This window comes from Erithacus rubecula, assembly GCF_903797595.1.
Source record: "Erithacus rubecula genome assembly, chromosome: 5".
Taxonomy (NCBI): domain Eukaryota; kingdom Metazoa; phylum Chordata; class Aves; order Passeriformes; family Muscicapidae; genus Erithacus; species Erithacus rubecula.
The window spans coordinates 24,524,210-24,540,893 of NC_136687.1; the positions used below are offsets into that span (position 1 = coordinate 24,524,210).

The 16,684-nt window shown below is 39.8% G+C and overlaps 1 protein-coding gene and 1 long non-coding RNA gene across 2 annotated transcripts; both read left to right on the forward strand.

Moving 5' to 3' along the window:
* Positions 1 to 28: 28 nt before the first annotated feature.
* Positions 29 to 12,840, forward strand: SPATA18 (spermatogenesis associated 18). The gene is made up of 10 exons (XM_079306340.1): positions 29 to 299; positions 2,224 to 2,329; positions 6,268 to 6,310; positions 6,588 to 7,374; positions 8,352 to 8,513; positions 8,871 to 9,046; positions 10,903 to 11,026; positions 11,368 to 11,433; positions 12,237 to 12,276; positions 12,743 to 12,840. Exons 1-10 carry the CDS (start codon positions 213 to 215, stop codon positions 12,748 to 12,750), a joined length of 1,599 nt encoding a protein of 532 aa, XP_079162466.1. The 5' UTR covers positions 29 to 212; the 3' UTR covers positions 12,751 to 12,840.
* On the forward strand, positions 2,458 to 5,956 carry LOC306802240. The gene is made up of 3 exons (XR_013774318.1): positions 2,458 to 2,522; positions 3,909 to 4,030; positions 5,827 to 5,956. It is a non-coding gene; the product is annotated as an uncharacterized lncRNA (long non-coding RNA).
* Positions 12,841 to 16,684: the final 3,844 nt, after the last annotated feature.

The window sequence follows — 16,684 nt, forward strand, 5'->3', positions numbered from 1 at the left end:
CCGCTGCGTTACCGTGGCACCGCCACCGCCGCGCCGGCCCTCCCGTCACCACCGCGGCTGGAAAGGCCCTCGGGCGCGGCCAAGCCCAGGGCAAGGGGGCCGGACTGCTTCTACCATCTCTGTTACACCTACGCCGCCCGAGGAAACCTCCCGGAGGGACAGGAGGGTTAGCGCTGCGCCCCTGGGAGCGAGCTAACATCTAACATCTGACCATGGCTAAGGACTTAAGGAGTCTGGTGGGCTCGAAGAACGTGCGGGAGCTGCAGGAGAAGCTGGAGAAATGGCAGCGCGACTACGAGGTGGGTCCTGCCGCTCCTCGGGGCCGGAGGCAGCGGGCGGCGCCCGGCGTTCCACACGCCGGTTTGAGACACTGCCCCTCACGCGCGTCCGGTTAGCGCAGTTTTAACAACTTTGAGGGACCTACAGCTTCGGTTTTCTAGTATTTTGTCCATGACAAGGTCTCCTGAAAAGAGGGGTCGGAGGTTAAAAGTGGGATTTGAGCGGTGCTGGCTGCGTTTAGAACAGAAGAGAGCGTTGGAGTAAAAGTGGCGGGTGGAAGGACCGCAGTGGGGTTGCGGTCCGAAGGAATCGGCTGCGGCCCAGGAACGGGCAGGAGAACGTGAGGGAAAAGGGTGCTGAAAGTGAGAACGGGTTATCCAGCATCCCAGCTCTTGTGGCTGGGGAAACCTGGTAGAGATGGGAGGCTGCTGCCAGGCAGCACGGCCGCCGAAGGGCTTCAGAAGGCCGAGAGAAGAGCTTCGGGTGTGAGGAGAAGGCTGAAAATGGGTAAAAGGAAACTGAGGAGGTGCAACAGTGGAAGCAGTAGAGAAGGTGTAAAATTAGGGAAAGATGAAGCGAAGGAACGTGAGAATTGACAGTTGTGACTCTGCTCAGTGGAAAATCTTAAAGAGTTTTCGCTCCTGCATCGCCAGGTTTCTGCACCTTCAGGGTGCAGGTGGCTGGTCAAGAGCCTGTAAGCAGCTGCTGTGTGCTGCGGTTGGTGAGAGAAGAGATGCCGCGTTTTCAGGGGAAATCCCTTATTTTCTTTTACTTCGTGGTTGGACCGGAGTTGCAGTTACACAGCCAGTGTAACTTTCTGCAGGATTCACGGCAAGGGACAGTTTTAAGGAGTTTGAGAGTAGCTGGTAATGCTGACACAGTGGAGGTCAGAGGAGGAACCGTGCCATGCATTTCAAAATCTTGCAAATGGATGGTGGAAGTAGATCTTAGGAGGGCAGAGCCGCAGTGGGGGTTGACCTCTCCATCATAAGTTGGTTGGGAATAGTCTTTCAGGTCTTGGGAAATGAAGATGAACAGTTTCAGGCTGCTGTTGCAGAAAAAGCGGAGCTGGCAGATAGAAACACCATGTTATGTTGCTGTAATGATTGGGAAAAATGCACTTTGCAGCCATGTTCTTGTGGAGGTGAGCAAGGCTGACTGTGCTTCCCGAGGCCCGAGGAAAGCCTGTTGCAGCAATCAAAACACAGATAGGGGCATGGGGGGGAATTTCAGCTGTTTTGGAAGCTTGTAGAAACCATATGGAGTCATTAAAACCTGAAGACCTCGAGGATTATCTATGTGGAAGGTGATACACAGGTTACAGATAAGGTAAAAAGTTTGTATTCTCCTGGTAGGTGCAGTAGTATCCTGTACAGATAACCCCATCAACTCCTTTTCAAAATTTCATTTGCTGAAAGTGAAATAGTTTTCCTAGACATAATGCTGGGTTTTGCCCCTTCAGTAGTATATGTTTCAGTTTGTAACTCTTAAAAATCAGTGAAATTGCATAGAGGCTTCATGTGATTACTGACAAAGCAAGATAAGAGTCTTGTATGTATTATTTCAGCTAATATGGGAAATTAGATTTTGGACTATGTTTTTAAATCCAACAATCTGTTAGATTATTATTTTAATAACTGTTGAAAGATTTTAACTCAGATTCACAATTTCTATGATTCTTCTTTTAGATATGCTTGTGGTTGCAGCCTGTTTATGATGGAAAAGGAGTACGTTTTCTCAAGTAGTGAATTAATCTGGTGTCTTGTTAATTTGCCTATTAAAAATGTGAACTTTAAGAAATGAGTATTCTAATGGATCCTGTAAGAAAAGGTTGGGAAGATGTAGTTATTGGGGGGGGGGGGGAGGGGGAATGCCATGATTATAACAAGAATAACTCTAAGTAAGAAAGCTCACACAGATGTAATAACACACATTAATTTACAGACGAATTCCAGTGGTGAAAATATGACCCGATGCTTTGAAATATTAGAACTGAACAATGAGATTCAAAAGCAGCTCTACTCAATTCTCAGTGAAACATCTCAAAAAGGTAAATCACTGCCTTGTCTAATTACTAATTACACACATTTGGCATGTGGCATTTTTTCCAACTCTGGCTCTTTCTGTAAGAATTCTCACCATTTCTTAATGTATGTGTTTTCTTAGGCAATCGTCCAATGACCATGAAAAGCCTTCACCTGTCAAACCTATGTGGTACTTCAGGACGTGAAAACCGCCCTCCGGTGTGTAAGAAACTTATTTTAAGGGAACAAAACTGTGAATTTATACCTGTAGAAGAGCTTTAATGATTTTCTGTAGTATTAGCTTCCCTCTCAGATTTTACTTAATGAAATATTAGTTGCTTGTGGAGACAGCTATGGAGATAACCATGCTATTGTGGTAAAATTTGCTTTGTATAAGAATTCTATGTTATTATACAGCTTTCCTTTTCTAAGTAAAGATTTCCTATGTTTACATTTGCAGAGATATCATAGAAGTATTTATGGCATATCTCTTTTAGAAAAAAATAACACTGTGAAAATATATGTGTAAGCTGAAGGTGTGCATAAACTCCATGCGTTAATCTGTGAGCTTCTTTTATTTATTTTTTTAAGAAAAAATGCTAAGAATATCTTAACATTGTATTATCTAATGAAGCGTTAAAAAGAAGTGCTCATGCATGTCATGATACCACCGTGCTCATACCATGATATTTGGAGTTCATATGTATTTGGTATTTACTGAAGGGGTTGAAATACTAACAGTTGGCAGAAAAGACAGAGATGTTGTGACTTTCTGTTTTGAAAGAAGATAAGAGAGTTGGGTAATTCAGACTAGGGGAAGATCTTCAAGATCCTGAGATTTGACAGTGATGTCTCCATTATCTTTGCTCAGACCTGCTCTGTCAAAATCTTTCACAATTAAAATAGGGCAAATAAAAAGTGATATCCCTTAAGAGTCAGAGTCTAGTATAATGCAGGAGTAGGGTTCTGCCAAAACCCCCACAAAATATCAGATAACAATGTTATTAAATGACAGTACACGAAGCATACCAGTTACAGGTTTGTCATTGGAGGTGATATTCAAAATTTAAAGCAAAACCTGTTGCACAATGACTTATTTAATTCCAGTACTATCAGGACATTCTATGGGCTGTTAAAGGCAGCTGCATGTGTAGTAGTGTGCTTTCTGGAATTATAATACTTGCCTCCTGTGTTCTAGTAACTTTTTATCTTATTTTATGTACATTAAGTCCCAAAAAGTACACTTAAGCTGGTGATGCAGTCAATCAGAAGTCGACTGAGAAAAACCAACTGTGCAACACATCTGCAAAATGCTTTGTTTTGATGATTCACACAGTAAATTTGCATGTGGAGACCTTCCATAATTTCTACCATGAGATATAAAACAAGTGAATATTTTTTTTTATATAATTGAATCTTTGTTTGGTGTGCCTGAAAGGTATTGCTTACATCTTGGAGAGAATGCAACTGTTTTTGTTCTCAGTTTCTTTAGAAATGGTTGTTGCTGAAATATTTAGAAATACATCTGCCCATAATGCTGTAGTACTTTGCTGAGGGAGTCTGTAAGGTGGAACATTCAATCAGCATAACTTCATTTCCTGGTAGGATTCACTTGGGCGTGAGCTACAGCTGAGAGATTTGACCTGCAATCCAACGCATTGTCGACTGCAACAGCTGGAGGACAAACTAACTTCAACTCAGATAGAGATCAACGAGATTGAGCGAGAGTAGGGAAAGAAACTGCAATTCCTTTTGCTTGCTTTTTAGTTTTCAATAAGCCACATTTTTCCCTTTGCATCTATAATTTCTGGCCTAAAACCAGAGTTTCAAAATGCATCTAGGCTCTGTATTGTGTGTGTGTATCCAAAGTGGGGTACAAATGATACAGTCACACCCACATTCATAAATTAACTTGGTAGGTTTTGCTTCTGGCAGAGGTGTTGGAAAACATGCCAGTATTCTACATAAAAAGGTTTTGTATAGTCCATCACAATCCCATGTGGAGTTACAGTCTATGAAATGTTGCAGACTGAGCAAGTCCTAAATAAAAAATCAATTGAGTAGCTATAGTATAACATTCATTAAAGGATTTAAGATGTCATAATTAATTATGCAATGTAATTGATACAATTGATGTAAATATCCAGGGAGATAAAATCCACTGTCATAAGATGGATGAAGACAGTTGGATTTCCAGATAAGTGACTAGGTCTGAATGGTTTTTGCCTAATTGCATGAAACATATTTTGTGGAGCACTATAATATAAGAATTGGTAAATTGCTTCAGATACAAATTTGTGAAGTTATTACCAGTTCCAGGGCCGTTAAAGAGGTAGCTCCAAGTGGCATATAAATTATCATGCATCCTGTTAGCATGAGAACAATGAATGTTCACAACTCTTGGGTCAGTACATTAAGCGATGTAATTTCATGCCTTTACTAAGTGATTCCAAGAATATCAGTTTGGATTTTCCACATACCTATTTCTAGAACTCATCTTCCCAAATCTGCTTTTCTTTTCCCATTGTCCTTTATAGTAGAATTCTTTAGTCTTCTTTTACTACTATTCCTGCTCGAAGTCTTTCCTGAAGGAGCTGACTAAGGATGGAACTGGGCAGTCTTTCCTCTTAGCAGATGTTGCTGGCCTAATTACCTGTAGTTGTCTCAGTCAGCCTGCTCCTGAAAAAGGTGGAACAGGAATCTTGTCAATTGATAAGTGTTAGAGCTTTCATTAGTTCAGATCCCCAAAAATATCACCAGGGTCCTCCAGTAAAGAAAAGGAAAGCTGGAGTGAATACCTTCAAAATAAATAGAAAACATATTTTTTATTTTTTCCTTCCACTTTTGGTAAGAGGAAAGCTACAGTAATACTGATGTTTGGAGGGAAAGCAGAGATGTTGAGATAGTTTTTAGTATTAAGTAAGAGTGAAGGACAGAAGATAAACTTGGTTCACTGGTTGTCTGCCAGTCTTTAAGAAACACTCTTTTTGGGGACAGCAGGAGAGAAATTGTTAGGTTTTGGTATGACTTGAATAACATCTGTGATATCCTTTGACTGACTAATATATTACAGCAAGGAAAAGAGCCCAAGAACCTGATAGAAGAAAATACCTAAGTTTTTAATCTGTAGGAAAGAAAACTGAGCTGGCTTAGTTGACATCTTAAACATGGAAAGAAATTAGTTTATTTTAGACCCGATCATCTGTGCTAGCATAAGGACACCAAATGTTAAAAATCACCAGTGATTTTTCCTATAGCACAGAGTGCTATATCCACTCTCCTGCCACAATACATTTATACAATTTAAAGTAAGATCAAGGCTTTGCTTTGTTTCCCGTTTTTAAACTCTTGATTTTTCCTGTATTTCAGCATAAGGAAAGCATGCTGCAATTATTCTGCAAACATGCGGAGCTTGCTCAATAATTTTCCTCTTTTTTTCTGCTCCTGTTTGATGATGAGGATTAATTGATAGGTAGTTTACATTGATAGGACATCCTGTGACTGACTGTTCTGTGTGATTAAGTCTGAGGGCTTCCCGTCTTGGAGGGTGCAAGAAGTTCCATCATCTGTGTGACTATGACCATCAGCTTCGACATTTGCGGGATGAGATGTCTCTTCTGAATGCCCAAAAGGCTGCTCTCCAGAGAAGGTAGAGACCTTACTCAGAGAAGTCCCTGCATCATAGAAACCGGTCATGTTAGGTAGCATGAATTTCCTCCTCCTTTGAAATTTAAGTATAAACAAAAGCTAAGCTTTTTTTACTTTGTTATGAAGGAATATAAACTCTTTATAAGATTTCTTCTAGTGCCCAAATATTTTATTTTAAAGCAACTATGTTAAGTTTCAGACGAAACAGCAAATAATGCAGCTTTACAAAATACATAGAGAGCAACTGTATGGAATAAAAAGAGACTTTTTTGTTGATGAGTCCTCTTATAAAAAGTTCTGCCCTGTAATTATACAGCGTTCAATTTTCACTTGTTTGACTGCAGCAGTACTCTTCAGCGGTACTGAAGGAGGAACAAATCTCCAAAATATTACTAGCTAAGAGTGTGTTTCCTAGGAACAAAGTACTTGGCTACACGTGCTTTGTATCATTTATGCTTTAGCCCATAAAACATATTGATGAAAATGCCTTCATATTAGACTAACCAGCTGCAGCTTCTTTAATATTACGTTGGCTCTCACCTTACCCTCGTAACAACTACATTGACAAATCAGCCTTAGGGAAAAACACCTGAGGGTGGTAAAGTGACATGAAGTTTCTTTGCATGTGTGTCATAGGCTTTCGGGGAGCTGCTCGTCTCCTCACCCGTGCTGTGTGAGAAAGCCCTGCATTCCCAAGCCGTGCATTCCCAAGCCCTGCATTTCCAAGCCCTGCATTCCCAAGCCCTGCATTTCCAAGCCCTGTGTTCCCAAGCCCTGCATTTCCACGCCCTGCGCTTCCGATCACTGTGATTCCGATCACTGCGATTCCGATCACTGCGATTCCGATCATTGTGATTCCGATCACTGCTCTTCTGATCACTGCGCTTCCGATCACTGCGCTTCCGATCACTGCGCTTCTGATCGCTGCCATCCCGATCACTGCCATCCCGATCACTGCCATCCTGATCGCTGCCATCCCGATCACTGCCATCCCGATCACTGCCATCCCGATCACTGCCATCCTGATCACTGCCATCCCGATCACTGCCATCCCGATCACTGCCATCCTGATCGCTGCCATCCCGATCACTGCCATCCCGATCGCTGCCATCCCGATCACTGCCATCCTGATCACTGCCATCCCGATCACTGCCATCCCGATCACTGCCATCCCAATCACCACGTTCCCAAGCCCTGCGTTCCCAAGCCCTGCATTTCCAATCACTGCGTTCCCAAGCCCTGCGTTTCCGTGAAGAGCTGGTCACCTTGCCAGACCAGGCGGGCGTGTGCTTCGCGTCGAGCCTGCCTCGTAGCTCGCTTTAACTTCATTTACGCTAAAGATCGCTTGGATGCAGAAGCAATTTTGAGGCCATACGTCTGTAACATGGAGGTGGTGCAGAGGATAATATACATTGCAGCTGTGGTGAGAAAGAAATACGATTTTTTCTTATTTTACAAGCTTATTTTACAACACTATGTCTGCGTTGGATTAAATTGTGGGGAAAATTAGCATTTCTGTTGAGTACAGAGAAGAAAAGCTTGCTTTCTTTTTTTATTTTGATTTTTTTTCCCCTCACACTTCTACATTGAACTCTCAGTGTAGTGTCCTACCTGACCTGTCCCAAGATTGGAACAGGGTTAATGATTTATCATACCAGTACTAAAAGAAGACTGATTTGGTTTGCAAAGTAGATGATGCCTGCAGTGGTCAACATGCCTAAGTTAGAAAAATTTTTTTGGGAATGCTGCGTCAAGTACTACAACACCACAAAGCTAAAAATCTTTCCATATCATCTTTCCTTATGCTTGTAGCTATGTGCTTTTTTAGTTTTAATTGTCTCCCTTGAAACCATCTAGATTCCCCATATTTACCATTAATTCAGTTTGAAGTTTGAAGAAAGTAGTTTTCATTTTTTCTTTATTGAATTTTCTTTTTTATAAAAATGATATAATACATACCTGTGTGAGAGAGTCAGTATCTCTTAATGTGTGTAATCCCAAGCACATTTAACTTACTGAAGACTTTCTTTCAATTGTCATTCAGTTTACACTCTCTGATTCGACCCCTTTTCCCAGCAAACTAAGTGTTCCAGTCTTACATGTTAGGTATGGCACATAAAATGCTGCCACATAAAACTCATGATATCTTTGAATGTGATTGCATTGATCATGAGTGTGTGATGGAATCTTGTTAGGTGGGAAGCTTTTCAATCTTCTGCAAATAAAATACACTCAATCAGAGAATTCCTTCCTGATGAGTTAACTTTCTCCTTTAAAGCAGTGTATTATATTCCTCCTTATTATGATGTAGTGGGTTACATTCATTTTCGCAGATAGCTGATAAAAATTAAGTTAAATACAGGTTTCCTGTAATTAACTAGATGTTCTTTATGTTTACAGGAATCTTTCCATGCAGCAAAGATGGCCTTCTGGAAGGTCAAAGTAAGTGTAAAAGAGACTTTGGCTGTACATCCCTGTGACATAGTTACGTCACTTGAAGTTGCTGCCCTGGATTATATAGCTTGCCACAAGCATCTGTATGATGTTCGTGCCTGTATCGAGGTAAGTCAAGGACAGTGGGGAAGTGATGTGGTGAGCTCTTTCAGGAGCTAGTAAATTCAGAACATGTGAACTAGAAATGCACTGTAACCGGAAGAAGAAAAATTTACTGTAAGGACTTTGTCTTGTAGCCGTTTACTTTCCAGAATAATAATGCTAGGATTAGTATATATATCTGACTTAGTAATAACTTGTTTTATTTGTTTATAGCAGCACATTTTTTCTGCAGCTACTGTTTTCTGAAATAGTTTAGGGCAACATTACTATGAGCATTTTATACTGATTTTTAAATGTAGAAAGCTGAGAGGCATATTTAAAACTGTTAGCAAGTGCAAAGTACTCATATGTGTTTATTTTCAGGAAGTCATTTCCTCCATGAACATACACCCAAAGCTTCCATGTCCAGCAGAAGTTGATTACGTTGTGATCAGCGCTTTGATTCGAGAGTTGTGCAGTTTGGCTTTTTCAATGCAGACACTCATTCCTGCTCTTGATATTGCCGTTGGTATTGATGGAGAGCTTTTCAATAAATGCATGTAAGAAGTCTTTATATTCAGTCAGACTCTTACCATTAAAAGTCGTGTAGTCTACTTGTTTCCTAATTAATATACAAGTTTAAGATTGCTAAACATTAATTTGAGGCAAAAAAACCCTGGCCTGTATGTCTTTAAGGTTTAGGATAGTGTATAAATAGCAGCATGTACATAAGCGTTAACATTTTTTTACTGAACAGCAAAGCAATTTTCTGGATAAAACTAAGTCTCAAGAGCATATTTAATTTATCATTTAAGAAGAAAATGATCATCAGCTTTCCCTGTTTAGTCTCTATCTGCCTTGTTTATAAATGTTTCTAAAATTTTTAAAATGTTTGTTCCTCCTTACTCGCCTGTTCTGTAAAAGTCATGTTTACTGAGATCTGGCAGTTGGTGTCATTACCAGGATCATCAACATGTTTGCTGCAATCTCCAGTCTGCTCTGCAACATAGGAATATTAATGTACTCCCATCTTTTCTGGTCTAGAGCTGACCAAAACCAAATCTGCCTCTTAAAAATGGGAATTTTGTTTAAAAAAATTCACACCATGACATATTTTTTTCTTTTTTCTATAGGGTCAAGCTGTTCTTTTAGCAGGCAGGGTGCTTTTGTGTTGTCTAGAAAATTAATGGGATTGATAGGTCGTAAAAAATTGCTCTCAAAAGCAAAAAACCTTACATCACTAAGAAGGTTTCTAGTAATAATTTAAAATGGAGCACAGGTGGTGAAGAGCTTGAGAAGTCAAGGAGAGAAATAGAGAAGTAGACTCTCAACAGGAGAATGCAAAGTTGTACAGGACTACTTAATGATCCTATCCTAATACGGGACAGTTAGCTTTTGTCACTCAAAGCTATTGGCTAAATTAGGAAGCACCAAGGCTCTGGTATAGTCTTGGGTTGCTTTCTCCACCTACTTGGTGTGTATGGCCTTAAGAAACCACATGTAATGTGTTTTGGTGTGCTGCTGTGGGAGACGCATACATCTGTCTGACTATCTATGTAAATGTAGCATATATATATATTTACATGTATAGCATGTATGTATAGTACACAGAGATGGAGTAAAACTTGTAGAATTTAAATATCTCTGTTTATTATGCATGATAGCATTCTATAAAAGGTCAGCCAAACATCATTTAACTCTATACCTTGCTTCGTGCCTCTGGTTACAACATTGTATTATATAACTTTCGTAACTTTTGTATTACAAAGCTTTTGTAATACATGCTGAAGTATAGATGCATGACTTTTTAAAAATATCTGTTATGTGGTATTTGTTCTGAGTTTGAATCCATAAAGCCAGATGTGTTATTTAGCCAATATTCCAGGCGTAGAGTGGTAGTATATATACATTTGAATTAATTTTTCATAGCTAAAATGTCACTGTTTCATTATCAGTATATGAGGATCTTACCTTAATTCAGTTGCCTCATGTCTCATAAGATACTAGGATGTAACTTTATAGTTGACTATTTCTGTAAGATCCTTTATAGGGGCTTGTTTTAGCAAGATATTCCAGGAAGAGGGGATGACTGAATGCCAAGTTGCTGCTCAGAAGGTTTAATCTGTCAGTGGACACAGGAGCCCTGGCTTGTATAGGACTTAGACAAAAATTAAGGTCTAGTGGCCTTCTGAAGTGTGAGATGGCTTTATTAGAATTTCTGTCAGTGTAAGTAAACAGTATGTTCTGCTAAGTCTGTCTTCCAAGTCCATTTCTTTTACAGGATCACGTAAAGAATATGTATTTTTGTGATGTGGAAAGATATTAGAGCTGTAGCTACTTTTTATCAGCACTGATGATTTGAATCTTACTTATGGCACTTCTACTCAGACATTTCTTGCACTGTTTATTCCAACAGGTACTATCGTAGTTTTGACTCAGATTTCTCAGCTCCCCTTGTGGCCTATCATGTCTGGCCTGCTCTGTTGGAAAGGGATGTTGTCATCGTAAAGGGAGAGGTTGTCACTAAAAGAGTGGGTCCGGTATGTATTTTGTTAAAGGAATATGTTAAGTGGATTTCAACAATGTTTTTAAAGTTTAAAAAGATAAATTTTTTAAGTGTTCCCTATATGGGTGGAGTGGTATATCAAATATCAGTTAGGTTTTAGTGCCTCATCCTGTATATAAGATGAATAGTTCCATTTTTCTTAATGCATTAATTATGCAGATGTATGTTGTTGTCAGAGCCTATTCTAAGTAGAAAGCTTAGTGTGTTTCATCTCTGTCCTCAAACCTTGTCTCCAGCATGGCAAGTCTGCTTGCAGACTCTGTCTTTATTAAACCTTCTCTCTCAGAAGAGGTTTGTCAAACTCTTCTCTTGTAGTGTCCTCGCAGATGTCGAATTAGAAGCAGAAGCTGCAGCTGTGGCCGTCGTCTCCTGCCTGGTCAAGTAAGCCTCAGCTGGCTGTTTGTAGTATTAACAGCTCAAGTATTTTAACTAGGGATGTAGGCAGCCTATTAAAAATGCTGATGTGCCACATGTACATTTTAACACTGGGAATAAATGCCTTTGCTTGCTGTCTTGAATGAGGTGAAGTTGACAGATAGTTATTGCCTAGTATAATGATCAGTAGAGATACTGTATGAGAAATAGATAATAGTTAAATTTTCAGAAGTATCAACTGTGTATTTTGGAATGCTTTTCCTCTAGCTTTAGTGCCCTTCTGAATCAATAATTGCATAATCTGGAAGTGTTTCAGTCATTTTGGAGTACATATACAACACACAGTTCCTGCCTTCAGTAATTATTAACCTAAATTTACTCATAATTTACTAAATGCAAAAAAAAAAAGGAAAATAAGTGTAGAGTGAGCAGAAAGGGAAGATGGTACAAATAAGATATGTGAAACTTCAACAGAATTCTGCATATGGTATGGTTACACATTTTAATTATTTCTGTTAAAAATGTGTATATTTTTCTAATTGTTAGCCCATGTTATTAAATGGACATAGGTGCCCTCAACTTAAAATGTGAATATTGAAAATTGTGAGAGGATTTGGGTAGGGCTCACTTTTTTGTATGTGTGTAGGCTGTGAGAAAAAATGAGAAAGTTGTTGAATTTGACTTTGTAACAATAGAGTTGCACTTTATATGTACATGTGCAAATTTTCAGAATGTTGATGGGTCCCCAGGTGGCTTTCTTGGGTACAGTTTTTAGTACACCTGATTTTCATTTTCTGTTTGTGTTGCAGGTGACTCGAAGCCGCAGTCTTTCAACACCGAGGGCCAAACGTAAGTGGGCATATTGGTTTCTAGTGACTCATGGTTTTCACATTAAGCCCTTGAACAATTGAACAAAGGAACAAAATAACATGTTGAATGTCTTTGATTCTAAAATACTTGGCCAAGTCTTATTTTTAAGTTGGGTAGCCCCTTTTTTATGTGTGGGAAAAGACAGATTTCTGACTTGGGGGAGAGCTTGTTCCTTCACTCTACTTAGATCACTGTCATGGTTTGCTGCTTGCCTTCACTGTGGCCAGTGCTGTAGTAAATAAAACTTGCTTCCTTCCCTACACAAGAGACAGTTTGCTGCTGCATACCTGCTGGCTTCCCGCCTTTCAAATTCCAAGGGGATGGCTAAGTGGTGACAGTGAAGTGAGGGATTTCAGGCAGTATGAATGTGGCCTATCTTGAAGCCAAACCAACTTAGAGATTTAGAAAATACAGTTGCACTGAAATGTAACTTTTTCTTCCGTAGGGCGCTAACTGAACATGTTCCTGTCTGTGCAGTCCATCTGGATTCAACAACTTTGCTGGTGCCTTTTATCTTCAGAAATACATCCAATATCTCAATAATGCGAGTGGAAATTGTCATTTCAAATGGAGTTTGTGTCCAGTGAGGTTTTTAGAATTATAGAAGCCTTGCTTATAATTTTAGGAACTAAACTCTCTTGATTTAGAAGAAAAGGTGCATGCAGTACAGGAACATTTGGAAAAAATTTGCAAAGCTCTCTGGAACCCATGATGTAATCTTGCAGGTGGGGATAGAATTATTGAATCTAGGATGTTTGCTTTTTTTCCATGGATTCCAAATAATGCAGTTTATCTTGATAGGATGTTTAATATAACCTAAATGGTGAATGTTGCAGAATGTTGAGGTTACTTGGAAACAATGTAATTAATTGGTGCTTATTTACAGTTTTAAAAAATAGTGATAATCATGAGTTGTGCCAGTCTCACACAGCAACCTTTTAAATATATCCTTGTGATAAACTGTATTTTCTAACTACAGTGCAGAAGTTGCACAGAACAGTCATAAACTGCCAATACTCCAGTAATCCCCAGGACTTTATTGACATTTATGTATTTATGTATGTAAAGGCACACGTGTCCTTTAGCGAGGCAGTAATAGTCCTTGTTTAAATAAGTTTTTACCTATAAATTAGTATTATAAAAATTTGTAGTTTGACACTAGAAGTATTTTGAAGGCGTGCCATTGAGTATTTGTAGGCTTGAAATGTTTGATTGAAGCCTCTTCACGCTTAATAGACTTTTGTACCATATTGATGGATCAGTAATTGTGAATACAGTGAAAAAATCCTGTCCAGTTATCTCTTACTTAAAATGCAATAAAATGTATTGCATTTTAAATGGAAAAATCTGAGAGACCTGAAGAGATTTAATAATAAGATGTGAGATTCAGTAATAAGATGTGAGATGACATGCCATGCCACTCATACCAGTTGGCTCTCCAAGCCAGAAAGAGATGGCCAGAGCCTGGAGAGAGTGTGCAGGTCAGTGGAGAACAGCTGAAGGAACAGCACCAAGGAATTCCAGCCACTCTAGGCAGAAAGTCAGCTTCACCAGGTGCCTGGCTTAAATCCTCTGTTCTAAAAAAAGCAGGTAGGATGGGAAGTAAGCAGGAGAGAGTAGAGACGTGCTGGGCTGCAGGGCTATGATCTTATTGGCATCCTGAGAAATGGTGGAATGGCTCCTGTGTCTGGAGGGCTGGAATGGAAGGGCAAAGGCACTTCATGAAGGAAAGGCAGGGGAGACCAATGGTGTTGCCCTGTCTGTTGACCAGCTGGTGTGCATGGAGCTCTGCTTGGGCATGGATGAGGAGCTGACTGAAAGCTTTTGAATAATGATGAAAGGGAGGGCAGGAACTGGTGTCATTATTAGTGGGGAACTGCTACAGGCCACCTGGCCAGAAAGACTGAGTCAGTGAGGCCTGCTACAGACAGGTAGGAGCTGCCTCAGGCTCACAAGCCCTGGTCCTCTTGAGGGACTTCAACCACCCTTATGCCTGTTGAAGGGACAGCACACCAGGTTCAGTTCAGCAGGTTCCAGAAATGCACTGATGATAACTTCCTTCTCTAAGTGACAGTAGAGCCAATGAGGGGAAGTGTATGCTGGACCTCAGTCTCACCAACAAGGAGCAGCTGGTGGGGAATTTGAAGCTCAAGGGCAGCCTGAGCCGCAGTGACCATGAAGTGTTGTAGTTTGAGATCCTTGAGTCAATGAGAAGAGTGAGAAGCAAGCTTGCTACCCTGCACTTCAGGAAAGCAGACTTTGGTCGCTTCAAGGATCTCCTTGGCAGAGTGCTGTGGGATAGAGCCCTGCAGGGTAGAGGGGCCCAAGAGAGACACATGATACTCAAGGGTTGTCTCTCCAGGGTCAAAGCAATGTATTTCATTGATTTCATTCAATACAAAGATGAAATCAGGGAACACCACCAGGAGATCTGTATGAATAAACAAGGAGCTCCTGGACAAACTTAAACAGGTAGCTTGCAGAGTATGGAAATGGGAAAAGCTAGCCTGGGATAAACACAGAGAAATTATCCCAAAAGCCAAGGATCTGTTGGTCTTATTTACCAGCAGAAGTAAATCTGGCCAATGGCATCATAGCTAAGAGAAAAAGCGCCTTCAGGTGCAATAGCAATAAAAGAAGGACTAGGAAAAAATGTGGGTCCTGTCAGGAAGGATACAGGAGACCTAGTTACCCAGGACATGGAGAAGACTGAGTTATTCAATGACTTTTTTGCCTCAGTCTTCACCAGCAAGTGCTCCAGCCACATCGCCAAAGTTTTAGAAGGTGAAATCAAGGATTTGGAGAATGAAGAATTGTCTGCTGTGGAAAGAGAATGAGTTTGAGAACATCTCAGGAGCCTGAAGGTGCACACGTCCTGTATGGAGATGTACAAGAGTAGCATCCACAGGTACTAGCCAGGGAAGTGACTAAGGCACTGTCCATCATAATTAAGAAGTCATTGCAGTCTCATGAAGCTCAAGAGGACTGGAAAAGGGCAAACATAACCCCCATTATTAAAAAGGGAAATAAAGAAGGCCTATTGCTTGTGGAAAAAACCATATGCATCCTCATTGTTTATACTCTACACGACAGACAGCATTTTAAATATAAAAAGATCTCTGCTGCTCTCTAGCTTGTGAGATGTTGTGTTTGTTTTGACTCTGCAGAAACTGAGGGAAAAGGCCATTAAAAGGAGAAGAGGCTCAAAATCAGATAAAATGATCCGAAAATGTTGGCAGGAGAAGCAAGGTTAAGATGTACTCAAACAGGGGCTGTGATTTGTAGAACATCTTGGAGCAGAGCAAAAATTTTGTGAAACCTTATCATAGTGACTAGAAAGGGCTAGTGGGCATCTTAGATGAAAGTTTATGTGTTAACCTGAGGGAGCCAACTTAGGGGAAAAAAATATATATAAAAATCTCATTTTCTTGTCTAAGGAAGGCTTCAGGCTCCTTTGCCCAGCACAGAACACAAAGCTGAATATTTCCCACGAGATGGCACTATTGCCTTAAGAACAGAAAAATCAGGTTTTCATTTCAACTGCAGTTTTAAAAGCTACTGCCATAGTGAGGTTTACCAGTAAATGCATAATAGTCACAGATTGCAGCAGTATCAATAGATGTCAAATGGAATATTAGCATGCTGATTGAACTCTTGTGCTGCCTGATAAGAATATGAAAATCCTGACATATGTAAGATGAGCATCAATATCAATACATTATTGGAGAAACTATATGATTTTAGGTTTTTTTCCTATCGAGGGGTCAGTTTTTCCAAATTAAATTAATGAGTCTTTCCAAAGGGAATGTTATTTATTTGCATGTATTCTAACCAATCTTCTCAAAATATGTATATAAAACAAATTCCAAACTAAAATTCAGATTGAAAATTAACTATTCTTAACATTTGTCCTTTTAAAATTACTTCTAGTTCTTACCTAGTTCAAGAAAATGGCAGCTTGCAGAATTGTTACCTTCTGTGTGATTTGCCAGTTTTGATAGCTGACTGGCAAGTTGCTTCAGTATTCCCTTTGTCTATGACTGAAATAGATGTTTTTTTTCTAATGAAGTCTGCAAAGTCTTTGAATCAGAAACATACTTCATGCTTTTAGCTGCACCTCTGTTAATTTTCTAATCAAAGATAGAGTCAGTTGCACCTGCTGAGCCCTCAGGATACAGCTGTATGGAATGCTGCTGTCACAGCAACTAGTTTGGACAAATCTTCAACTTATTAATTACTGTTTTAAAAGAAAGTTTGTGTAGCACCATGCCCTGCCTTTAATTGCAATCTTGTTCCAGAATGTCATTTGTATAATACCTGGAAGTTTTCTTCTGAATCCATCCCAAATTTATTAATTTGCAAGTTATACCTCTTTATTCTTTTGCCA